The sequence below is a fragment of the Salmo salar genome, chromosome 14 (genome assembly GCF_965601325.2).
Source record: "Salmo salar chromosome 14, fSalSal1, whole genome shotgun sequence".
Classification (NCBI taxonomy): Eukaryota; Metazoa; Chordata; class Actinopteri; order Salmoniformes; family Salmonidae; genus Salmo; species Salmo salar.
Genome location: NC_138304.1, coordinates 74,018,980 through 74,045,094, shown reverse-complemented (window position 1 = coordinate 74,045,094; position 26,115 = coordinate 74,018,980). Strand labels below are relative to the sequence as shown.

The window sequence follows — 26,115 nt, the reverse complement described above, 5'->3', positions numbered from 1 at the left end:
TGGTGGACCTGGGCTGACCGGCCCCTGGGCATTTCAGTTATCCAGACTCAGAGCAACATCATTTTGCATTTAAATTGGTTTCCAGTTCTTTCACTATCAGCAGACCTAGACACACGGTATTTTTCCTGAACAGGTAGGTTTAACACAAGTCACAAGTCTGCCAGAGTTTGCGTTGTAGACAACAAGCGCTAGAGGAAGCTGAGGCTAATGACACCGGCGCAACCAGTATGCAACGCATTTGATGACGTACCGTTACGTATTCATTAGCGTTTCCAACATGACTCAAAATGGCTGTGCACTTCTCCACTTCTTCTTTAACTAAACGGCTATTCAGGGACTGAACGAAAACAACAAAATCACACTAGGTCTTTGTGAGACTTCTGTTAAGGTTTGCTTTTCAACGAATAATATCTAACATTACATTTGTATGGTCAATTCTTTCAGCATGCTAATCAGAATGGATTCTGACGACTAAGTTATGCTACTAACGTTAGCCATCTTCTCGCTATGTTAACGTTAGCTAGTAAACCTTAACCCCCGCTAGGCTAACGAGACTAGCGGCTATACTGGGAACAAAATAGCCGGTTGTTAATCATGTTGCTTTGTATGTCATGTAGCTAACTTGCTTGTTAGTGCCTAAACCAAGTTATGATAGTGCTACTTTACTTGCTATAGTAGCTATTATCAATGATTAGTGGCACGATATCAAACTAACCTATTACTTAAGATACCTTTAACTAACTATTTTGCTAGTTAGCGTAATGCCTTGTTAGCTAGTTAAGTTCCATAACTTTGATTTAGAACTGTTGCTAGCTAGTTAGCAACTACACTCCCTAAAAGCGACCCGCATTGTCTGCTTTGTTAATATGTTTAGACAGATATTACGAATGGAAAGATGAGATAAAGGTTGAAGTCCAGTTGACTGGTGGAAGGTTTGCTGCATTGTCTCATTCACGGATGAGTGAACAGGGAGAAATGGCTGGATAAGTGTTTTCATCATGAAGTCAGTTACAGATATTTTGCTAGTTAGCGTAATGCCTTGTTCAGCAGACCCTGCCCACATAGGTAGGTGTCCACAGTCAACCTACGGCGTATCTGTTGGGGGGAGTAGTTTAAATGACTGGAAGACCGCGTATGAGGTCCAGCTCTAGGCTAGGGAGGAAAACACAGTTGAACTTGAACCATCATGCTTCAATTGGACATGTAACGTTAATGCGATTAACAGTGGCATCTAGATAAGCTTCTTTAACCTCTGCTTAACAGTGTCTTAGTGGTTGCTAATTTTACATGGGCTAAATGGATGTTTGGTTGTTGAACATGGGCATTCCCCGTTGCCCAATGTTTCAGTCTCTTATTATGGTAGGGGTTTGATTGTGTAGCAGGTTTAAGCCATTTTGGACCATAGAGAATAATTCCACGATGACAAGCTTCAGGCCTTGGTTGTAATTGTGGCGCACACCACACGCACCTGCATGGGGAGGATGGAGAGCGATTGCAGAATCCCCATGTCGTGCTTGAGGCCCAGAATCCTGGCCTTGCATGCACTCTTCTGGATTTTGGTGTCTCTCAGGTGAGTGTACTGGTGTCATCCTTATTGCTGATAATGCTTTATGCTCAGCGTTGCTTCAGAGCTTAACCCTCATTACGGTCTCTTTCAGAGTGTTTGGTGCAGCTCTGCTGAGTGAGGAGAAGACCACAGGTGCTATACTTTTTATCAGTATTTGATAAGAATGAGTTGGAGAACTTGAGTACAGGATTGATGTGGTGCTGCAAACACAAATGCCAGTGACTGCTCATACATCGTTTGTTTGTATAGCAAGTTAGCAACACATTTCACAGAGAAGCACAGGTTTGTGTGTGGGGCTGATAGAAGCTCCAGTTTACTTCACTATTGTCAGGGGTATAAACAAAACTGTGTCACTGGTCATGTCATTCAGCATAATTTCTGTCAAAACTATTCCCAGTCCTTTTCAGATACTGATTCAAGGCATTGTGTTTCGCCTGTGTTTTAGTGGCCAGGCCGGTAACCACCCCCTGTTGGCAGATGGAGGAGTTTGTGGTTGCAGTGGAATGCTTCCGGTGCAACACTTTCCAGTCGGTGAGATTTCTCTCTTTGTCCATCTCCCTCCCCACACTTCTCTTTACATTTCCTTTCTTCCGCCAATAGTTCTCTGGTTAATAGACAGTTTATTATTGGGAGATGTGAATATCTCTCCTTTAAAGATGAATGCAGTATATTCAATGTATGCTATTAAGGTAGTCGTGTTTTATGCTACCTCACAGTCCAAGTGGTTGCTTATGGCAGTGGACTTCAAGCTGCAACAAGCCCTTTTAACTGTAAGCTATAGAGAATACTGGGATATTCTTATCTGATTTTAAAGTAGGCAGGTTTAAGCTAGCCCAGTGAAAGAGAAAAACACAGTCTGGTATTGCAACCTGGTTTAGGACACTTCCAAGCTAAACACAAACCCTCTCTCCAACTTTTCTGTTGGGCTTGTATATCCAGTGTAAACCCATTGAATTCCCTTGCACCTTCCACCAACACATTACTGTCATGAAAACATTGTTTTCTGTGTCTGATACATCATTTTCGACAGTTTGTAGACTAGGCGCCCTTAACCATCCTGTCCTCCCCCTAGAAGTCGTGGGCAGCATGTATTCAGACGGGATACGTGGAGGGGATCAACTGTACCAAGTCTAATAAAGACGAGTACAAGAGGTGAGCACCTACAGCTTCTATTGACATTTCGTTGTGATCTTGTGATGCTGAGCTGTCTCTTGATTTCACAGGTTGGACCCACATCTCGTGTGAATTGGATGTCATTAACCAGACTAAATAGATAACTGATCTTAAGAAAACACTATGAGGCGCTTTTTCCTAACAGATTACAAGAGACAAACTCAAATGTTAGACTACTGCACAGACTGATTTTTAAGGTTGAATAAAGATTTTTGTGATTTGTTTTTACACATGATAAAATCGATTCTGTCAAGCTTTCCATAATGCATACGCTTGTTTCCCTTCTGCTCGTAGCTGCCGCTCTACCCTGATGGAGGAACACCTTTTCTGGAAGTTTGAAGGAGCCATGTTGGGCCTCACCATACTGTTTGCACTCATAGTGGTCGCTAGGCAACGTTCGCTGGACCGGCTTGCCTCCGAGAAAGTCCGCAGGCAGATCGAGTCCATCTAGCACAGTACACTGGAGTGAAGAGACTAGTAGAACTCACCATGGTGGCTCATCTCAACATTTCAAACTGTTAAGAATTACCACAGCCGCTTCATTTCAACAGCATGGGGGTCTGGAGAACGTAATGTCCAATGGGCCAGACTGACTGGAAAACGGTTTCACTTTTTTGGGGGGGGGCGGGGGGGTTGTTGAAGAAATTAGGCCTGACAGTAACAAGCTTATAAAATCAAGATTGACAGTGAAACTCCAGCCCTAATTTTAACCCGCCAAAGCACAAATGATGAACAGTGTCTGGCGTTTTGTCAATGGAATGAATATCCCTAAAGGGAATGGCTCTTCTGAGCCGGCAACTTGCAGTACTTTGATCTAGACAAAGTGATGAACGGGAACTGTCTGCATTCTAAGTAGCAGACAACTGATGGATTAGTTCAAGCCACATACATTTCTTTGCCATTTTTTTTTGGGGGGGGGGGGCTTTAAAAAGTGGATTGAAACCTGTGTTCAATATACAGAATTGTCTGACAAATGCCAGAGAAGTTTCTGGCACTTGTCTGACAAATGCCAGAGAAGTTTCTGGCACATGTTTCTGTTCTCTGAGAGAACCAATAATGTAATCTAGTGTCAAATGTCCTGTCTGACTTGGAAACATGGCCTAATAACTAGGTCTGTGACTCAAGTGGATCTAGAATCAGTCTTATAGGGGGAGGGGTGTTGCAGTGTTACTGTGTACTGTTGTGTGAGTTTCATGCTGCAGTGCTGTTTTCACCTCCGTGGGATTCATATTTCCAAGGTTCAGTATTGGTGTTCTGCCAAAAGTCTATAATCACTAGGTGGTGAAATCTTGTGTATTTGGAGATTCCAGGCATGGTTCTAAACGCAAACACTGACATTTGACTACTTTTTGATAGGGTATAGCGTCATCCAATACACAAACGACATACTGCACATATTTTTTTCTGTTTTCATTCATTTAAAAACTTAGTTGCATTTCCGGAGACTCACTTTTTTCGACTCCCCTAGTAGGCTCCTAGTAACATTGGTCTCTGAGCTCGGTGATTGCCAGTATTTTCATGATTTTATCATGGTTTTACATTTCAACTGTAAATAATGTATTTTTAGGAATTATGTGACGTGTTTTCCAGCCTCAGCAGCTCTCAAAGAGTTGAATTGTGCAAGAATAAATGGAAAGTCGGAAAACACTTAATCTGGGTTTGTTGTAATTAAATAGGGTAACACTTGACACCCAGTGATGTAACACGTTATAATATGGTAATAACACTCATGACACATTTACACCTGTTGTGACATATTGCATGGCTGGTTATGACACAAGTGTCAACCCATATTTATTCAAATGATTGTTTTTTCCCGCCAAGAATTTCTTTCGTTTGTTTCATAAGTCCATTGTTGTAATGAATTCTTTAGTCATGTTTTTTTTCCTCGTTTGAAATGACTTGCAGATAATACACTTTATGACACTGTCATGAAGCATTATGACCATCCTGTGTGACTTTACTTGGACTAAGAAAATACTTGACTAAAAGTAAATGCTATACATCAGATTCCTCAAATTAACCTGAAGGCACTTTTTAACCCTCCATTTTTTTTCCTTTACGGACAGACAGGCACATTCCAACACTCAGACCATTTACGAATGTAGTATTTGTGTTTCGTGAGTCTGCCAGATCAGAGGCTGTAGGTATGGCAATGTGTTATATTGATAGGTGTGTGAATTGGACCATAAGTCTCTCCTGCCTGAGCATTCAAAATGTAATGACTACTTTTTGGTGTCAGGTAAAATGTATGGGAGTAAAAAGTACATATTTTCTTTAGGAATGTAGTGGAGTAAAAGTAGAACTAGTAATTTACAGAGTCACAACAGGACTAAATATGTGTCATGACAGTGTTACGACCCTATTATGACGTGCAATGATGTGTTACCTTAAATAGGCAAACTTTTCACGGATGTAAGATACAAGTTGATCATAAAATATGAAAAAGAAGATTCCCAGAGTCAACTTGGACTACTGTATTCATATCAAAAGACACAATTTGTGACGTACTGGGAAAGTGTTCATTATATTTTTCTCTTGAAAATGTGCATTTATTTAGTAGTCAAAACAGTTTGACAGGAGACAAATAGCACAACAGACAAAGGAAATCTAGATTGAGCTCTACAGACTCCTCAGAAAGAAGTATTTACACTTTGATGCTCTTGGACAGCGGCAAATGTGGCCATGTTGAGCTCCTTCTCTGACCGAACAGTACTTGCCCACGTTGGAATTGCACTGAAAGAAAAGTACATGACAAAATTGATTCCATTGTTGATTTGTGTGTGCTAGATTGCACCGATGCCAAACAAGGGCACTGTGAAGTTGGTGGGGGTTTCCAAGGAACCACTAGATGTCGCACTGGTACCACAATCAAACTGAAGGCTAACTAGAGTAACTTGGGGCCCTACTCAATCAAAGCTGGTAGTCCTAAATGGGTTTTGATTAGGCCCATGGTTTATAAAATACTAAAATTAGGAAAAGGGCCAACTACTAAAAATATATTGTCCAACTGCATTTTTGACAAATCGGCTCAACAGAAAAGCAGCTCTAGGAAGCATAAAAAAATGGTGGTTAGTTACAGCCAATAATGTACCAGAATTGTGATTCTCCTTCTGCGTAGACGTTGACATACTCCAGGAAGGCGGTTGAACTTGTTCCTCAAAACTGAGGAAGATATTTCCCTCTGAAGCTTCCCCCTATCATGGACAGGGACACCCAACTAGAATAGAAGAGTGAAAATGACTTGGCTATATTGGGGCCGAGACCAAAGCCCTAATCATCATAGTCCATAGTACCATTAAACAATTATGTTCACTAGACTGAATTGATTCATATAATAAAGTTAGCCTTATATTAAATGACTATGCTGTTTAAATCATAGCCAGGATATCTAACCAAACTCACCTGTTTATGCTTGCGTGAGTCTCGTGTTTCCAACGACGGAACGTCCGGTAATCTTCCCTCTACTCCGACAGACAGAAAGTGCACACATAGAACACAACACATCAGCAGAAACAGCACCGTGACATTCGTCATAGCGTGATTTCCACTAAATTGTCAGACAGTGGCGCTGCTGATCTGTACGCACCACGCGGCCGAGTGATTCACTACGCGCAAGAGCTCTCCAAGGTGCTGTGCGCATTTCAGGTCAACTAATGGGTCGTTTGACTCCGATGTCCACAAACAATAGTTTGTCTCGACGTCAATAGCAGACGCTATAGCCGAGCCTCTTTAACAAGCACACTGCCCAGTGTGCGCAAACACTCTCCTACATGCACGGTAATCTTTCCTTTTCTAAACGGGTTTAATGATCACATGACTTCCGTTGCAAATTACACTTTGACAGGTTGACACAAGCTGTAGGCCTTGGCGTTTAGCTCAAATTAACCAACCACGGTGTAGACTATATCCACAAGACAGAGCAAACATTGCCTATTAGCCTATCACACAATTTCCTTTAGTTAATCTACCGCGCCTTCATGTACATGTCTGATAATTGTCTTAAAGGTCCAATGCAGCCGTTTTTATCTCAATACCAAATCATTTCTGGGTAACAACCGTATTAGCCAGGTTTCCCTCCAATTGGCTACCGATTCAATATTCTTGCGAATGTTTAAAACATCTGCATGAAACAATATGTGCATTTTCCCACCGCATGTGTTTCTATCAAATCGACTTGTTGCGGATAAAAGCGTTATGACATAGTGTACATGAAAATAAATGTTGCAGTTAAATTCCCATTGCATTGTCAACTCTACTGATGGTTTCAGCACCAAAAAATGTGGCATTATATGGTGAATGTGCCCACTCTGGTCTTGGCACGTGCGCTCTAGCCAACAGCTTGCAGATGCAATGTCGGTATAACCTATTACATAATGAGATTAAATATCGAGGTTCTTATAATTTGTCAAATAGCAGCCAAGCATCGATCATTATGTCACCAGAAGAAGACCCTCGACATTTATTGGAAAGGAGCATCAAGCTCATCACCATGCACTTTCATCAAACTGTGAAGTTCATTATCATTTATTTAATTTGTAGCCTAAAAAACTGCATGCTTTTCCGAGGTATAGTGGGAGGGACCACACACCATATCATCGAGAGACTCCTCTAAGTTTACTTCGATATTTACAGTTAGATGGCGCTGACAGAGATGGTCGCCTCACTTCGACTTATTATTTCTAACATTGTTACCCCAGGAAATCTTAAGTCTTATTATATACAGTCAGGAAGAACTATTGGATATAAGAACAATGTCAATTTACCAACATTACGACCAGGAATACGACTTTCCTGAAGCGGATCCTCTGTTTGGACCACCACCCAGGACAATGGATCGAATTCCAGTAGTCGACCCAAAACAACAATGCCGCAGAAGGGGCAGACGAAACGGCCACCTGGCCAGCCTCCGTAGACGTGCACATCGCCCACCGCTCCGAGTATACTACTAGCCAATGTCCAGTCTCTTGACAACAAGGTAGACGAAATTCGAGCAAGGGTTGCCTTCCAGAGAGACATCAAAGATTTTAACATTCTCTGTTTTACGGAAACATGGCTCTCGGGATATGTTGTCGGAATCGGTCCAGCCACCAGGCTTCTCCATGCATCGCGCCAACATAGATAAACATCTCTCTGGGAAGAGGAAGGGCGGGGGTGTATGCTTTAAGATTAACGACTCATTGTGTAATCATAACAACATACAGGAACTCAAATCCTTCTGCTCACCCGATCTAGAATTCCTTACAATCAAATGCGGGCCATTCTACCTACCAAGAAAATTCTCGTCAGTTATAGTCACAGCTGTGTACATTCCCCCTCAAGCAGACACCAAGACGGCCATCAAAGAAATTCACTGGACTATATGCAAACTGGAAACCATACATTCTGAGGCTGCATTTATTGTAACTGGAGATTTTAACAAAGCAAATTTGAGAACAAGGCTACGTAAATTCGACCAGCATATTGATTGCGCTATGCGCATGCGCAATACCCTCGACCACTGCTACTCTAACTTCCCTGATGCATGCAAGGCCCTCCCCCGCCCTCCCTTCTGCAAATCTGACCACGATGCCATCTTGCTCCTTCCATCTTATAGGCAGAAACTCAAACAGGATGTACCAGTGACGAGAACCATTCAACTCTGGTCCGACCAATCGGAAGCCACGCCTCAAGATTGTTTTGATCACATGGACTGGAATATGTTCCGGTCAGCCTCTGAGAACAACATCGACCAATGTGCTGACTCGGTGAGTGCGTTTATAAAGAATTTCATTGGAGATGTTGTACCCACTGTGACTATTAAAACCTACCCTAACCAGAAACCGTGGATGGATGGCGGCATTTGCTCAAAACTGAAAGCTCGATCCACCGCATTTAACCATGGAAAGAGGTCTGGGAATATGTCTGAATATTAACAGTGTAGTTATTCCCTCCGCAAGGCAATCAAACAAGCAAAATACCAGTACAGGGACAAGGTGGAGTTGCAATTCAACGGCTCAGACACGAGACGTATTTGGCAGGGTCTACAGGAAATCACAGACTACAAAAATAAATCCAGCCACGTAACGGACACCGACATCACGCTTCCAGACAAACTAAACACCTTCTTTGCCCTCTTTGGCCATGCACGCCCCCAACTCAATCATCAAGTTTGCAGATGACACAACAGTAGTGGGCTTGATTACCAACAACGACGAGACAGCCAACAGGGAGGAGGTGAGGGCACTCGGAGTGTGGTGTCAGGAAAATAACCTCTCACTCAACATCAACAAAACAAAGGAGATGATCGTGGACTTCAGAAAACAGCAGAGGGAGCACCCGCCTATCCACATCGACGGGACAGTAGTGGAGAAGGTGGAAAGTTTTAAGTTCCTCGGCGTACACATCACAGAGAAACTGAAATGGTCCACCCACACAGACAGCGTGGTGAAGAAGGTGCAACAGCGCCTCTTCAACATCAGGAGGCTGAAGAAATTTGGCTTGTCACCAAAAACCCTGACAGACTTTTACAGATGCACAATCGAGAGCATACTGACGGGCTGTATCACAGCCTGGTACGCCAACTGCACCGCCCTCAATCGCAAGGCTCTCCAATGGGTGGTGCGGTCTGCACAACACATCACCGGGGGCAAACTACCTGCCCCCCATGACACCTACAACACCCGATGTCACAGGAAGGCCAAAAAGATCAAGGACATCAACCACCCGAGCTGCTGCCTATTCACACCACTACCATCCAGAAGGCGAGGTCAGTACAGGTGCATCAAAGCTGGGACCGAGAGACTGAAAAACAGCTTCTATCCCAAGGCCATCAGACTGCTAAACAGCAATCACTAACACAGAGAGGCTGCTGTCTACATGGAGACCCAATCACTGGCCACTTTAATAAATGGATCACTAGTCACTTTATACAATGACACTCGAAATAATGCCACTTTAATAAAGTTTACATGTCTTACATTACTCATATCACATGTACAGTATATACTGTATTTTATACCATCTATTGCCTATGCCACTCGGCCATTGCTCATCCATATACTTACATGTACATATTCAGGAAGGACTCAATTTGGTCGGACAGCCAACTCTAGGCAGATTCTGGGTAGTTCCATTTTTTTTTTTTTTTTACATTTCCCAATGATGTAGACCACTGTGCTCTTGGAAACTTTCAACACTTTTATACCCTTCCCCAGATATACAGTATGCCTCATCACAACTCTACCTCAGAGCTCTATGGACAGTTCCTTGGACTTCATGGTATAGTTTCTGCTCTGACATGCACTGTCAACTGTGGGACCTTATATAGACCAGTGTGTTTCTTTCTAAATCATGCCCAAACAATTGAATTGGCCACAGGAGAACTCTAATAAAGTTGTAGTGACATCTCAAGGATGATCAAAGGAAATTGGATGCACCTGAACTCCAATTTGGAGTGTCATAGCAAAGGGCTGTCATCAAGACAAAGGGTGGCTACTTTGAAGAATCTCAAATATAAAATATAGTTTGTGTTGTTTAACACTTTTTTGGTTACTACATGATTCCATATGTGTTATTTCATAGTTTTGATGTTTTCACTAATATTCTACAATGTAGAAAATAGTGAAAATAAAGAAAAACCCTGGAATGAGTAGGTGTGTGCAACCTTTTTACTGGCACTTCATGTAAATTAGATGTTTCTGTATTTCATTTTCATTTCAAAAATGTCTAAAAACATGTTTTCATTTTGTCATTATGGGGTATTGTGTGTAGATGGTTGAGGAAATAAATCAATTTAATCAATTTTGAAAGCTGTAAAACAACAAAATGTTGAATAAGTCAAAGGATATGAATACTTTCTGAAGGCACAGTACTTTACTCACATAAAAAGGATGGATGGAAACCTGGTTTCTGTAATTGTTTTCAATTAAAATGGTCAAAAAGAAACAAAAATAGCTTAGCAAAGAGCAAGAATTTTTCTAGCACTGTGTGGAAGTGGTCTGAGTGGGGAGGGGAAAACTAGCTGCCATTGGCAGAGAGATTTAGGACTCTGTTTCTTATTGATCTGTCCCCTAATTTACCACCAGCTCTTAGACTAAAAGGGCATTATCATAATCTTAAAAATGTCACAGTATTATTCCAACCTTATAGTGTGGAAATATATATAAAATACAGGTCAAGCACGCTTTTGACTGCCCTGGTCTTTTAATATCTGAAATCTGTATTTAAAAAAAAAAGAGCCTTATCTCATCTTCATATCGCACGCATTATTCGTATGATCTCAGCGAAAAGGTCAGACAGTGTGATCTAAGATGTGATAGAAAAGTGCGTCATAGATTTTGTGTTATGTACACCCGCCTCCTTAACCATTTACGGAGTCTGGCTCCAAATCCGTCTGGTATTAAAGATCACCACTTGTCCATCCAGGTCAACTCAAATCTTGAGAGATTGATTCATATTTGGTTGGAAAGTCTTAATGATGGCAGCACAATTAGGCATATGCATAGTCATTATGGAGCGAAGACATCTGCAGCAAAACAGCAGTAACTGGATCACTCGGCAAGATTAAGGCCTATTGCATTAATAATGTAAAATTACCTCCAAACGTGAAGTTTATCACCTTGGTCTTTTGTCAATGAACTAAAATGTGAGAAAAATTCGGACAACGTGTTTTAATGAAAACGTCATTTTAGATAGCATTTCTGTGCAACTTCATCAAATTTTTCGACTTTCAATGTCATTATAAGCAACACATTTGGAGTATAAACCTAAATAAACTGATTGAATTGCAGCTGTAGGGCTACAAATGCAATAGGAAAATAAGAAGTGAACTTTTGATTTAATGACACATCAAAAAGGGCTTGTCTACAATGCAAGAGGATGCATGGAGCTTTATGAAGGTGTTTTATTAAACGAAAATAAATACATTTGTTTATACTTCCAGAAGGCAAAGGAATTCAAGACAGTCATACATGCAGACTGACATTTACATTGGTAACGGTATAGGTGCATGGGCGTATCACAAGCCTGGGTCTCGGAAATGTTGTGCGCCTGAGGGGATAGGTCTGTGACCGGGGTCAGTAACAACGCAGGAAGAATGTGTTGCATGCGGTGCCTCGCAGACAGTCACAAAGCCTTCCGATGCGCGGCCCGTGCTTCATGGCGCACCGCTCTCCAACATCACACTGTAAATATGAGAGGAGAGAGAGTGTAGCAAAATTCGTTAGGTCCTACTTGCACATTTCTGTTCCCAAATAAAAGCACATTCAATGTAACAGACAACTTCCGACAGCACCGTAGGCTCTGCTGGCTCTCCAAATATATGGCTCTCGTACAACCTTTTGCGCTCATTCGGTTTTGCGTTGGGTGCGTTTTGGAACTGAGATATGTAAGGTAGATGTAAAATAACTTAGGTTATTCTTGACTTAATTGACTTACCCGTGGAATGAGACTTGCTTTCTTCTCCACTGATAGACCTATCATGTTGTCTTGCTGCCCGCCTTCCAGAAGCCCCTCGAGCGCATCAGCCTGAAAAAAGTCGCCAATAAAGATTATTAGAACCATCTTCACTATCAACCCAAATAAATATTGCATGGCATCTATTTTTCGACATTAGCTTGAAGGCGGAACGATATAATCGGCTACTTGACATTGGGCAAGAATGTGCACAAATGTCTAACGTACATAATAGATATCTTACATAGCTAATTTGAATACATAAGGTAAAAGTAGACTATCCTCCATCTCCATCACAGAATAGTTACACATCAGTTGATGGTACAACATAAATAAATACTTGAACAAGTTCTGGATTGGTTTGAGTCGAAACAAACAGTTTTATCCTAAAATCCTCAAAAAGAACAGAAAAATAAGTAAATGAGTAAATTTGACACACCAAATTTCTGGTGACATATACCAGTGGAAATTGTTCATCTTGTGAAGAGAGTCTGTTATCGGGTGACATCTGCTTCTGGCAATCAACACTGAAGACAGACAGACAGACGCCCAGGTAGAAGACTGCGCGGACCCTGATGCTGTCCATGGTGCTGAAAATCTTCCGCTTGAACTGAGAGGATGCGAAACAAGTCGTACTTCAGCAAAGTTCTCTTGGCAACTATCCGTGACTTTGGTATTATTCTCTCCCTCTCTAATTTGCAGTTCAGGTCCTCACTCTTCTGTTCATGGGTGGGTGCTGCACTTACTTCTGTTTTTGCTTGGAAACTTTCTCTCTTTATATAGAACCAGCCCGGTGCTGCTCCCATTTCGCTCGAACGTCATCACCTTGGTCTCCTCAGACCGTGTTTTGCACGGATTGGGTGAGATGGGTTTCTCGGTCAATGATATTAAACATTCCCACCACTCCAAGGAATTCAACCACTAGGGTGAAACCTTAGGAGCCCATCTATAGTCGCGGGAAGAAGTTTAGGGGTGCTGCGATGTTTCAGGGTGGGGGGAGGGATGCAGGTAAGAACAGAAGGCACAGTGGACTACTTTTATGATTTTTTTTAACTTAATGTATTTGAGTGTTTACCAGCATTTGTAACTTAAGTCTGATAATTATATGTACAAAACACTTAATCTGATAATACTTAAAGAATATAAAAATACTTGATTATACAGTACCAGTCAAAAGTTTGGACACACCTACTCAATCAAGGGTTTTTCTTTATTTTTACTATTTTCTACATTGTAGAATAATAGTGAAGACATTACAACTATGAAAAAAAACAAATGGAATCTTGTAGTAACCAAAAAAGTGTTCATCAAATTAAAATATATTTTAGATTTTAGATTCTTCAAAGTAGCTAACCTTTGCCTTGATGACAGCTTTGCACACTCTTGGCATTCTCTCAACCAGCTTCATGAGGTAGTCACCTGGAATGCATTTCAATTAACAGGTGTGCCTTGTTAAAAGTTCATTTGTGGAATTTCTTTCCTTCTTAAGCCAATCAGTTGTGTTGTGACAAGTTCAGGGGGGTATACAGAAGATAGCCTTATTTGGTAAAAGACCAAGTCCATATTATGGCAAGAACAGCTCAAATAAGCAAAGAAAATATAATTTGTTTTTCAACAGGACAATGACCCAACACCTTCAGGCTGTGTAAGATGGAGTGATACAAAAAACATATATATTTTTTTTTTTAAATAATATATATATTTTTTTAATTGAATTTGATTGGAATTTGATCAGATGACCTGGCCTCCACAATCACCCGACCTCAACCCAATTTAGATGGTTTGGGATGAGTTGGACCGCAGAGTGAAGGAAGAGCAGCCAACAAGTGCTCAACATATTTGGGAACTCCTTCAAGACGGTTGGAAAAGCATTCCAGGTGAAGCTGGTTGAGAGAATGCCAAGAGTGTGCAAAGCTGTCATCAAGGCAAAGGGTGGCTACTTTGAAGAATATAAAATAACATATATATTTTGATGTGTTTAACACTGTTTTAGTTACTACATGATTCCATATGTGTTATTTCTTAGTTTTGATGTCTTCACTATTATTCTACAATGTAGAAAATAGTAAAAAATAAAGAAAAACCCTTGAATGAGTAGGTGTACAAACTTTTGACTGGTACTGTATATTTTCCAGTGTTTTAAAATACTTTGCAAATGCAACTTATTTGTATGTGAAAACTAAAATGGTCTATTAATTTATTTTCTATTTTAGTAGACGCTCTTATCCAGAGCTGGTAGCTTCATTAAATAGTACCCACAAAACACCAGTCTCAACGTCAACAGTGAAGAAGCGACTCTGGGATGTTGGCCTTCTAGGCAGAGTTGCAAAGAAAAAGCCATATCTCAGACTGGCCAACAAAAAGAAAAGATTAAGATGGGCAAAAGAACACAGACACTGGACAGAGGAACTCTGCATAGAAGGCCAGCTTTAGAAGGCCAGCATAGAGGCCAGCATAGAGTCTTCACTTTTGATGTTGAGACTGGTGTTTTGCTGGTACTATTTAATGAAGCTGCCAGTTGACGACTTGTGAAGCGTCTGTTTCTCAAACTACACCCTCTAATGTACTTCTACTCTTGCTCAGTTGCCTCCCACTCCTCTTTCTATTCTGGTTAGAGCCAAATTGCACTGTTCTGTGAAGGGAGTAGTACACAGCGTTGTACGAGATCTTCAGTTTCTTGTCAATTTCTCGCATGGAATAGCCTTCATTTCTCAGAACAAGAATAGACTGACGAGTTTCAGAAGAAAGTTCTTTGTTTCTGGCCATTTTGAGCCTGTAATCGAACCCACAAATGCTGATGCTCCAGATACTCAACTAGTCTAAAGAAGGACAGTTTTATTCCTTCTTTAATCAGAAAAACAGCTTTCAGCTGTGCTAACATAATTGCAAAAGGGTTTTCTAAAGATCAATTAGCCTTTTAAAATGATAAACCTGAAATAGCTAACACAAGGTGCCATTGGAACACAGGAGTGATGGTTGCTGATAATTGGCCTCTGTTCGCCTATGTTGATATTCCATTAAAAAAAAAAATCAGGCATTTCCAGCTACAATAGTTATTTACAACATTAACAATGTGTACACTGTATTTCTGATCAATTTTATGTTATTTTAATGCACAAAAAAATGTGCTTTTCATTAAAAAACAAGGACATTTCTAAGTGACCCCAAACTTTTGAACGGTAGCGTATATTTTATTTTTTCCCCCCGATTTTTCAGGTCGTGCTGCAGCACCCCTACTATGACCACCAGTTTATATCGTGCCTCCAAAGTTGCAGCCTGGCCTCAAAGACTAGATGTAACATAGTTCATGTAAATCTCTGCCACTCAAATTAGTATATGTTGCTTTGTTATGGTTACATAAGACAGAAGGCTATTTTAGCTAAAAACAAAAAGAGGGAGGTTTGTCTGGAAAGATGGACGGGCATATAACACGAACGTCTAGTAACCCAAAGGTTGCGTGTTCGAATCACATCACAGACAATTTTAGCTCATTAGCAGCTTTGCAACTACTTACTACTTTTTAGCTATTTAGCATGTTAGCTAGCCCTTCCCCTAACCCCTAACCTTAACAGTAACCTTAACCCCTAACAACCTATAAATCCTAACGCCTAGCCTAGCTAACGCTAGCCACCTAGCTAACTCTAGCCACAACAAATTGGAATTTGTAATAGATTATATGTATTGCAAATTCGTAAATTATTATATGAATCGCAATTTGTAAACATAATGTATTATAAGAATTGTAAGTTGTAACATATCATACGAAATGGATGATGTACATCCACAAATGAATTCATACCATACAAAACTTAACATAATACTAAATGGAGGGAGACCAATTTACAGTTACTATGTTGCGTTTACCTCTGAGTCCAGGTTGAAAGTTGTCATATTACCATATTGGTATGGTGCTACATCAGATAAGAGAAGTCAACATTCTGAATAATGCTTTATGATTTATGGCGTTCTCATTTCTTCAATAGGCAACAGCCCGAATGAAGGAAACTCCAATATGCCTAGTATAAACGCATATCAATTTGCAACAGGTTAGATGAATTATGTTAATTAAGTTGTGCACACTTGGAAATAAATTGCCTTCTTATACCATCACAAATAGGATGAGATTGTGTAATATAGATAATATAGATAATAATCTCATTGTCAGTAAAAAGTGACCTACACCTGTGACCAATAGCAATCTTTACAATAGCCTTAACTGACATGATTCAATTAAATGCCATATTATTCTTCAATATTTAGGACTAAATGCACATGAGGAGTTTATGGATGTTTCTCAATGTTGTGTGACTGACTCTGCCTACAGTGTCTAAAGCACAAAAGCAAGTGACACTCTCCCATATGTAATTTGCTGGGATACTTCATGCATGGCTCCCTTGCTAGATGATGACATCACTCTAGGCATTAAGGGTTGAATTATTGCCTTTCTGTGGAATTCTCTCTCTTTCTTTAATGTTATTCTAGTGTGATTGAATCCAATAATTATCTGCTAGTGTTTATGGGCAATCAAGGGTACGGTTAGAGAATAGGTCCACCATAAATGTCAAATTACTCAATTTATGGTGTCCAACAGATATATCCTAGGCCTAGACAATATCTGAGCAATTTCTGGTCCGTAAACAACATGCCTAAAATCAATTAAAAAAAATAAAAAAACCTTTCTTCAAAGCAAATCTCGAAGGAAGAGCGCCGGTGTCAGGTGCACAGCTTGTTTCAGAGAATGAGGGCAAGTTGTGCGTTTCTCAGATTTAGTAAGGCGCGTTGGGATTAGACCCCCGAGGAGCGTTAAATGGGACCATGCATGCACTGGCCTCTCTTCGCATTATGGCTTTGATGAGTTAGAATGCAGCTTGCGCTTTGTTGAACTCAAAGTACAAGGAGGCTTCAGGCTTCTACCGCGCGCATCACGTGGGTCCATCTTATATTAGACCTATAAGTTGTAAACACATCTACAGACTTGTCCTCACTGGTCACCTCCGGGTCTGTATCAAAAGTAGCATATTATCCCTTCTTGGTTCATGAGGATTGCACAACAGGTGCAAATGTTATATGGTCCCACTGATTGCTAGAGAACATAACTGAAGCATCACACAAGCACAAGCTTTCTGGAACATTGTGCTAAGTATGAAACAGTTGGAAAAAGTATTTCTGTGTCATGTTGAACTTAGTCAAATACAGAATCTAACGTTTTAAGAACATCACAGTTGATAGATACATGTTAGACAGCTGTCATCACTGTCGTCTCATTATAATCCACTGCAGAAGGTCTAGCTCAAGGATCCCTCTCCATTACCAGGGCGTAATTAAGTTCATACTTTCCTGACACTCCCCAGCCACAGATGTGTGAAGGTGGAAACTGGACTGCAGTGTTGAGCCATGATGGACGTCCATTGGGAAAGTGGCTACAGGTGATATGCAGTTATCAAAGAAAGGCACATGCTATTGTGCAAGTGACGTGGACTTTCACATTTGGCCACCTTAAGGTTGCTGCTATCCATTGTTGACTAATTGATAGGTCAAGTAAAGGTGTAAGTAATGAAATGATTCAGGGATTCCAGAGTGAACCGATTGGCCTCATCACAGTGGTTCGTGGATTGATGTGGTAATTCGGGGTTAAATTGGGAATTTGGATGTGGGGGAGCCCTACGAGAGGTTAGGGTAAGGGTTGAGCCAGGGTTCATCAAAAGGGTTAGGGTTATGCCAAGATTAGGGTTAGGCTTGAGGCAGGGTGTGGACCAAGGTTCCAGGGTTCCGGTCTTGTAGCATGGTTTCGACTGCTCCTAAGGTTTTGCTTCTGTACTGCAGTTTAACTGATGCCCGGCCCATAGATGGCCACAAAACATCCATTGAATTATTCAAATTATTGTAGCTGAGGTTTATAGCATGACTTTGAAACAATGACGTTGATTAAAACAAACCATTTTATTAAAAACATTGATGTAAGGCCAAATAACACGTATAATCAATCTAAAATTCAACATAATTTCAACAACCCAATTGATATTTTATTTTTTTACGTTTCTATGTGGAATTATCTATGCAATTTCTACGTATGTCACGCTCGTCGTAAAGATGGGACCAAGGCGCAGCGGGAATGTGAATACTCATCTTCTATTATTACAGAAGAAAACCAAAACAAACACTTAAACGAAAACAACGACGATGAAAAAACTGTTCTGTGAGACACACAGCTACACATGGAACAACTACCCACAAAAAAACACCCCTACTAAATAGGACCTTCAATTAGAAGCAACGAGAAACAGCTGCCTCCAATTGAAGGTCAAACCAATAAACTAAGCATAGAAATAGATAAACTAGACACAGACATAGAAATAGACTAACATAGAACATAGCCCAACAAACCCCGAAACACATTAAACAAACACCCCCTGCCACGTCCTGACCAAACTACAATAACAAATAACCTCTTTACTGGTCAGGACGTGACAACGTATACGTAGCTCTGATGATTATGTGGAAATTAGATTGACATAACAACCTGTTAGTCAGACTAAGCCAATTCATTTAAGTTTAAGTTTTACCCTAATTTCAATGTTTACAACGCAGGTTGAAATGAGAAAAACAGTACTGGTTGATTACTTTTTTCAAATCCAATGTCTTTTCCACGTTGATTCCACATCACAATACGTTGACAAGTTACGTTGAAACAATGTTGATTCAACCAGTCTCTGACGTAGAGATCTAATGCTGTGGTTTGTACACGTGAACTGATCACAACCCAGCCAGGCTAGGCCCCATCCCCAATTTATCACTTTCATTTCAGCAGACAAGTGGTGTGGAAGTGGGTGGTGATAGTGTTAATGAGCCATCAATGCAAAGAAAGCAATTAAATCCCTTCTTTTCATCCATTCTCCATGATGGACAACTGCTGTTCTGATTTACAATGGCAATGATGTTGCATGGAATGATTACCTGTGTGTTTGGTTGGGATACAGACAACTCTCTCTGTCACTAGGATTAGTTTCTCACTGCGGAAGAATTCAGGGCATCAGTAATACAGAACTGAGGTAAGAAAATGTTCCTTGACATGTCATTTACACCTTTGCGATTATGGAGGAGACAGAGAATGTGAGTTCATCCTGACCTCACTCGATCACAAATCCTCTCTCCATCTCTCCCTCGCTTGAATATGGAATGCACAGGGCCTTGCTGGCCAGTTCAGACCAGTTTCTAATACTTCACATCTGATTCCCAGGTAAATGATTTGTCCATTCTTACTAGCGCTATAGGAATGGACAGTTGGTCTTTACCCTGCAGGGCCTCCTCTCAAACAGGGAATAGAGAAGGATCACTCCTCCACCCTTTTCTTGATTATTGTATGGCTGGGAATTGTCAATGAGCCAACACACCTAGATGACTCACTCTCTCTCTTTATTGGAGTGACCAAAAATGGTTAAGTGTCCGTGTTACATATTAACTACTCAATTTCAGTGTTGCAGTCCTGTCAAAATGCGATACTGGAAAAAACATACCACAAAGCAATTGACTGAAGTATTTAGAAGATATTAGCTAAATGTTTTGCATGCGAAGATCACAGAGAACAATTTACGCAAAGAGCAGACACTAGATAGTACACCAAGGCCATAATATAAATTCAAACTTGACAACATATATTGGTCGGTTTTGATTGTTTACATGTCTGTGTGTGCAGTTGTGAGGGGGAGCCTTTGATAGACAGCCCTGCATTATTCAGAGGTGTGGGGTCTGCCATGTCCCCGTCAACAAGATGTTAGGTCATTTTTCAACCCTGCGCCTGATTATCCCAATAACCTTGTGAAACACACTCCCAGGGGAATAAACACTCTGAAATATGTATAGGTAGTGCGTCACCGGCATCGTGCGAGGCCTCCCCAAGGACCTCTCACGTAGTTGCACTCTAGAGCGGGCTTTATGAAGGACTCACTGACTCAACAGGTCTGCAATAGTCCACCAAGGACTTGTAATGAGATTTACTACACATCACTTCTGAATTACCCTAGCCAGTTAGTCTACACATCACCACACTTTCACGTGTAGCCGGTGGAGATTCAAGTTGAAATATTCCCAAGCTGCTGAAAGCTGGCACAATCATGTCTCAATATATGTGTCCTTAATTCAGACCTCCATGCATACAGTACTCCAATCTAACAGTAGCTAATGAAATGTGTATCAAGTGGTATTTGTTATCAAAGAAAATGTGTGATTTCAAAGGAGAGCCGTTTGATCTGACAAGCCACATCTACAGTGCCTTGCAAAAGTATTCATCCCCTTGGCGTTTTTCCTATTTTGTTGCATTACAACCTTTAATTTAAATAGATTTTTATTTGGATTTCATGTAATGGACATGCACAAAATAGTCCAAATTGGTGAGGTGAAAAGAAAAAAATAACTTGTTTAAAAAAAAATTATAATAATATGGAAAAGTGGTGCGTGTACATGTATTCACCCCTTTGCTATGAAGCCCCTAAATAAGATCTGGTGAAACCAATTACATTCAGAAGTCACATAATAAGTTAAATAAAGTCCACCTGTGTGCAATCTAAGAGTCACATGATCTCAGTATATATACACTTGTTCTGAAAGGCCCCAGAGTCTGCAACACCACTAAGCAAGGGGCACGACCAAACAAGCGGCACCTTGAAGACCAAGGGGCTCTCCAAACAGGTCAGGGACAAAGTTGTGGAGAAGAAAAGACAGGGTTGGGTTATAAAAAAATATCAGAAACTTTGAACATCCCACGGAGCACCATTAAAGCCGTTATTAAAAAATGGAAAGAATATGGCACCACAACAAATCTGCCAAGAGAGGGCCGCCCACCAAAATTCACAGACCAGGCAAGGAGGGCATTAACCAGAGAGGCAACAAAGAGACCATAGATAACCCTGAAGGAGCTGCAAAGCTCCACAGCGGAGATTGGAGTATCTGTCCATAGGACCACTTTAAGCTGTACACTCCACAGAGCTGGGCTTTACAGAAGAGTGGCCTTGCTTAAAGAAAAAAATAAGCAAACACGTTTGGTGTTCACCAAAAGGCACATGGGAGACTCCCCAAACATATGGAAGAAGGTACTCTGGTCAGATGAGACTAAAATGTAGCTTTTTGGCCATCAAGGAAAACGCTATTTCTGGTGCAAATCCAACACCTCTCATCACCCCGAGAACACCATCCCCCACAGTGAAGAATGGTGGTGGCAGTATCATGCTGTGGGGATGTTTTTCCATCGGCAGGGACTGGGAAACTGGTCAGAATTGAAGGAATGATGGATGGCGCTAAATAAAAAGGGAAATTCTTGAGGGAAACCTGTTTCAGTCTTTCAGAGATTTGAGACTGGGATGGAGGTTCACCTTCCAGCAGGACAATGACCCTAAGCATAGTGCTAAAGCAACACTCGAGTGGTTTAAGGGGAAACATTTAAATGTCTTGGAATGGCTTAGTCAAAGCCCAGACCTCAATCCAATTGAGAATCTGTGGTATGACTTAAAGATTGCTGTACACCAGCAGAACCCATCCAACTTGAAGGAGCTGGAGCAGTTTTACATTGAAGAATGGGCAAAAATCCCAGTGGCTAGAATAAATCCCAGCAGCTGTAATTGCTGCAAAAGGTGGCTCTACAAAGTTTTGATTTTGGGAGGGTGAATAGTTATGCATGCTCAAGTTTTTCAGTTTTTTTGTCTTATTTCTTGTGTGTTTCACAATAAAAAATATTTTGCATCTTTATACTGGTAGACATGTTGTGTAAATCAAATGATACAAACCCCCCAAAAATCTATTTTAATTCCAGGTTGTAAGGCAACAAAATACTTTTCCAAGACACTGTACATGTCCATTTGCTGTGTGGAATTCAAGGGCATGTGATGGTATCACTCCTCTCAATCTTATGATGGTCTGACAATGGTCAAATCAAATCAAATTGTATTGGTCACATACACGTGTTTAGCAGATGTTATTGCGGGTGTCGCGAAATGCTTGTGCTTCTAGCTCCAACAGTGCAGTAATATCTAACATGTAATATCTAACAGTTTCACAACATCTACCCAAAATACACGGAAATCTAAGTAAGGAATGGATTAAGAATATACATATATGTCAGAGCGGCATTGGACTAAGATACAGTGGCATAGTATAGAGTACAGTATATACATATGAGATGGGTGATGCAATATTTACAAACAATTAAAGTGACTTAAGATACCGAAGAATAGTATAGAGTGCAGTTTATACATATGAGATGAGTAATGCTAGATACGGAACATTATTAAAGTGGCTAGTGATCCATTTCTAAAAGTGGCCAGTGATTCCTAATCTATGTATATAGGCAGCCGCCTCTGATGTGCTAGTGATGGCTGTTAAGCAGTCTGATGACCTTGAGATATAAGCCGTTTTCAGTCTCTCGGTCTCAGCTTTGATGCATCTGTACTGACCTCCCCTTCTGGATGATAGCGGGGTGAACAAGCAGTGGCTCGGGTGGTTAATGTCCTTGATTATCTTTTTGGCCTTCCTGTGGCATCGGGTGCTGTAGGTGTTCAGGAGGGCGGGAAGTTTGCCCCCGGTAATGCGTTGGGCAGACCGCACCACCCTCTGGAGAGCTTTGCGGTTGTGGGCGGTGCAGTTGCCATACCAGGCGGTGATACAGCCTGACAGGATGCTCTCAATTGTGCATCTGTAAAAGTTTGTGAGGGTTTTAGGTGTTAAGCCAAATTTCTTTAGCCTCCTGAGGTTGTAACCAGACCTAAATACATGTGTGCTTGGTGCTTGGTAGGTGGCATTTATTACCATTTAACAACACATTTAACAACACATTATCATCTAACAACATTGATTGAAATCACTGTAGCAGCAAGTGGCCATGAGTCAAACATTTTACGCCATTCACTCAGGTGTGCCACAGGGATCAATTCTAGGTCCTTGATTATTACTAATAGACAACATTGGGAAATAGTTCAAAACAACCATTGTACTCATTATGCAGACTATACCGTTGCTTACTCTAATGACAGTAGTTCAGTCTATGCTTTTAGAAGAGTGAAGCGGGCAGCTTTGATAATTCTACTAACCTTGTTCACAGTCCTCCTGTTATTGTAAACCCTAGGTATTGTTTTGTCTGGCCAAAACTTGCCTGAGGAATGATCTTGGTCTGGGAGCTGTGAATAGAGTCAAAGGGATATCGGAGGGCTATCTCCAGCGCTCTGTTGGTTCACTCGCTTGTACAACTGGCCCTTCCTTGTTTTAGCTGAGAGTATTCACATTTTCACACAGTAGCCAATGATAGTAACTTAAGTAATTGTGTTCTGAGTATAGATGCGTTCTATAAATGTCATAGAAATGTAGGAATATACAGGACATGACATCATCTGGTCCAGTATGGCAGTTTGAATGCCATGGCATTTGTATGCCACAAATGTTAATTTATGCCCTGCCATGCCATGTTACCTTTTCCAATGTTTGTATGTGAGAAAGCTGAAGATACAAAAACATTTTTTCCACCATGTTCTGTATCTCTTGGGAGGTCATCTACTTAAAGTAGATTGATTATAGCATTATTGGCACGTGTGAAAATAAAATGGATGGTTCTACACATTTTGTTGTGGTCGAGCCTCTCTATCATAAGTGAAAACAGCTAGACCATCTACCATTGATCTCCAAAGAACACCCAGCTCTGTGCCACTTATTTAAAAACATTTTTTTAGTACATGCTCAATTGTTCTAGGGAATACATTCATTCATTTAGGGCAACTAAAAGGACCAAAAGATGATGTTACACTATTGTTTCTCAAATAGGAAATTCATGAGAATGCTGGTTTCAAGACTAGCCCCTTGTTACATTGGTGTCAGAAGTGGGATTGGAGACCGCAGATGAGATAACCAAATATTTAGTATGAGAGACTTGAGATAAAGTGTGGCTCAATGTAATGGGAAACAGTGAAAACCACCACTTCATCTGGGGTCCAGTGTTCTGCCCAACAATTCAGTTTGGGTTGGCATCCCTGCAATACATGTGTCTGTAAACCCAGAGGTCTTGCTTGGTTTCCTTTTTAATGGGGACTTGCTGTAGCCCCTTATGAATGGCACAATAGAGCTTACATGAGTTATTATTACAATGCACAGAGATGCTTTATCACACTGTTCAGATTTCAGAGAAGTCCAGCTGAAAAGAGCAGATTAATAACCGGTTCAGACTCGTCTTATCTCTCCTCCTCATCAACGAGCCGGCCAGGTACATCTCTACTGACCTTACCGTGTATTTGTTTTTAAATGCCTTCCGACACCCATTTTCTCTCTCCGTGCGGACCTATTGACACTGACGCCGCTTCTCCAGCCCGTGTGCGCATCATAATTCTCTCACTGACTCACAAATTAAAGTAGCAGACGCAGGATTCCGAAGCAGCGTGACATTTTCAATCCCATTTGTTTTGTTTGTTAATTATGTGATCGACCTGAAGTGGCAGCAACTAGATACACGTAGAGTAATATAAAGGAAGATAGGCGTTGTTCTGGCAGCATGTTGGTGCGCCATAGTGTTTTGACCAGAGGGTTTTAAGTGGTTGTTTACATGTACAACCTACCGTCAGGGAAAGAGGTGATTTCAACAGCTTCTTCCGTTTGACTAATTAGGTCACGTTGACTGATCATATTTGTAGACTTCTTGTCGAACATGCCCTGAACACATGAGATGCAACCACATTTAGGTGTTTGTCTTGGAAATACTGCCCCACAAATAGCGTGTTCCTGAATACTGAATTGTCAATGTGTGCCCTTGAGGTGGCTTTTAGTGTATAATATAATTAATTTGAGGCCTAGTTAGATGGCAACTTAATTCCACAATGAATAATATGGGCAGAACCTTGTGTCAGTGTGAGACTGCTACACATTCATAAGATTAGTCATTTCTTCATAGCACAGTGTGTTCCCATGGCTTGAAAGCTCAGGTCCGACAACATGCGGCATGCAAAGTTAAGATTGAAATGCCAAGCTAGGGAAATGATTAGAATTGATCTTTGTTGCCTGAATCGAGGTAATTTTCTAAGCCGCCAATGTCTGTTATTTCAGCTCTTGTCTCTTGACGCTCTAAAAATGAGGGGTTCAACAAGTGTTCTTCTAAGATCCTAAAAGTTCTTTGAAGAACCTTGGCACTGAAAATTGCCCCCAAAAGGTTTGTCCAAGAACCCCATAGGAGGTAGGGTTCTTCGAGGAACCTCCTTTGTTGGTGGGGGTTCTTGCAGGAACCTAACTGCCCAACTGAAACATTTGGATTTGAATTTAAAAGGACAGCAGGTGCAGGCACATAACTGAAAAATGTAAAGATCTCTTCAATTTAAGATAAGGTTTATCCCTTGTTGTAACGCCCATGGCCATAGAGAGGGGTTTTTAGTTCTCTATTTTGGTTAGGCCAGGGTGTTACATGGGTGGGCGTTCTATGTTGGTTTGTTTCTTTGGTTGGCCGTGTGTGGCTCTCAATCAGGAACAGCTGTAGATCGTTGTTGCTGATTGAGAGTCATACATAGGCAGCCTGTTTTTCCTGATTATTTTCTGTTTAGTTTTGTACCTAGCAGAACTGTAGGCTGTCATTCATTTTCGTGTTTTGTTTAAAGTGTTTCTATTAATTAAATATTGAATATGAACACTCACCACACTGCGCTTTGGTCCCCTACTTCCACAGACGACGGTCGTTACAGAATCACCCACCAACAACGGACCAAGCAGCGGAGGAAGGAGCAGCACAAGGAGGGGATGAAGCAGCGTGCTCAGGAGGTCATAGCATCCTGGTCACTGGAGGTGTTGGAGTCAAGGATTGACTGGACATGGGATCAATTATTTGACCACTGCAACAACCTGCCGAGGGAGAGCGATGGGCATGGGAGGCAGCCCCCCCAAAACATTTTGGGGGGCACATGAGGAGATTGGCGGAGTCAGGCGGTAGA

At 41.1% G+C, this 26,115-nt stretch overlaps 3 protein-coding genes across 5 annotated transcripts; 1 reads left to right on the top strand and 2 right to left on the bottom strand.

The window, feature by feature from the left end:
* Window positions 1-242: 242 nt before the first annotated feature.
* jtb (jumping translocation breakpoint) lies at window positions 243-4,392 on the top strand. Of its 3 annotated transcripts, none has more exons than XM_014141613.3 (6): window positions 243-388; window positions 1,380-1,570; window positions 1,659-1,699; window positions 2,013-2,098; window positions 2,643-2,719; window positions 3,035-4,392. In XM_014141613.3, the coding sequence occupies exons 2-6, from the start codon at window positions 1,473-1,475 to the stop codon at window positions 3,189-3,191; spliced, it is 459 nt and encodes a 152-aa protein (XP_013997088.1). In that variant the 5' UTR covers window positions 243-388; window positions 1,380-1,472; the 3' UTR covers window positions 3,192-4,392. The 3 variants fall into 3 exon arrangements, with proteins under 3 accessions (XP_013997088.1, XP_013997086.1, XP_013997087.1); XM_014141611.3 differs by having other exon boundaries at window positions 2,640-2,719; XM_014141612.3 differs by having other exon boundaries at window positions 248-388; window positions 1,383-1,570; window positions 2,640-2,719.
* Window positions 4,393-5,248: 856 nt separating this feature from the next.
* On the bottom strand, window positions 5,249-8,093 carry si:ch211-191i18.4 (uncharacterized). Its single transcript, XM_014141614.3, has 3 exons — window positions 6,146-8,093; window positions 5,835-5,960; window positions 5,249-5,476 (listed from the first exon to the last, which is right to left on the bottom strand). Exons 1-3 carry the CDS (start codon window positions 6,275-6,277, stop codon window positions 5,363-5,365), a joined length of 372 nt encoding a protein of 123 aa, XP_013997089.2. The 5' UTR covers window positions 6,278-8,093; the 3' UTR covers window positions 5,249-5,362.
* A 3,514-nt stretch (window positions 8,094-11,607) lies between these two features.
* LOC100196198 (Cocaine- and amphetamine-regulated transcript protein) lies at window positions 11,608-12,897 on the bottom strand. The gene is made up of 3 exons (NM_001141227.1): window positions 12,615-12,897; window positions 12,158-12,247; window positions 11,608-11,904 (listed from the first exon to the last, which is right to left on the bottom strand). Exons 1-3 carry the CDS (start codon window positions 12,759-12,761, stop codon window positions 11,797-11,799), a joined length of 345 nt encoding a protein of 114 aa, NP_001134699.1. The 5' UTR covers window positions 12,762-12,897; the 3' UTR covers window positions 11,608-11,796.
* Between the last annotated feature and the right edge of the window lie 13,218 nt (window positions 12,898-26,115).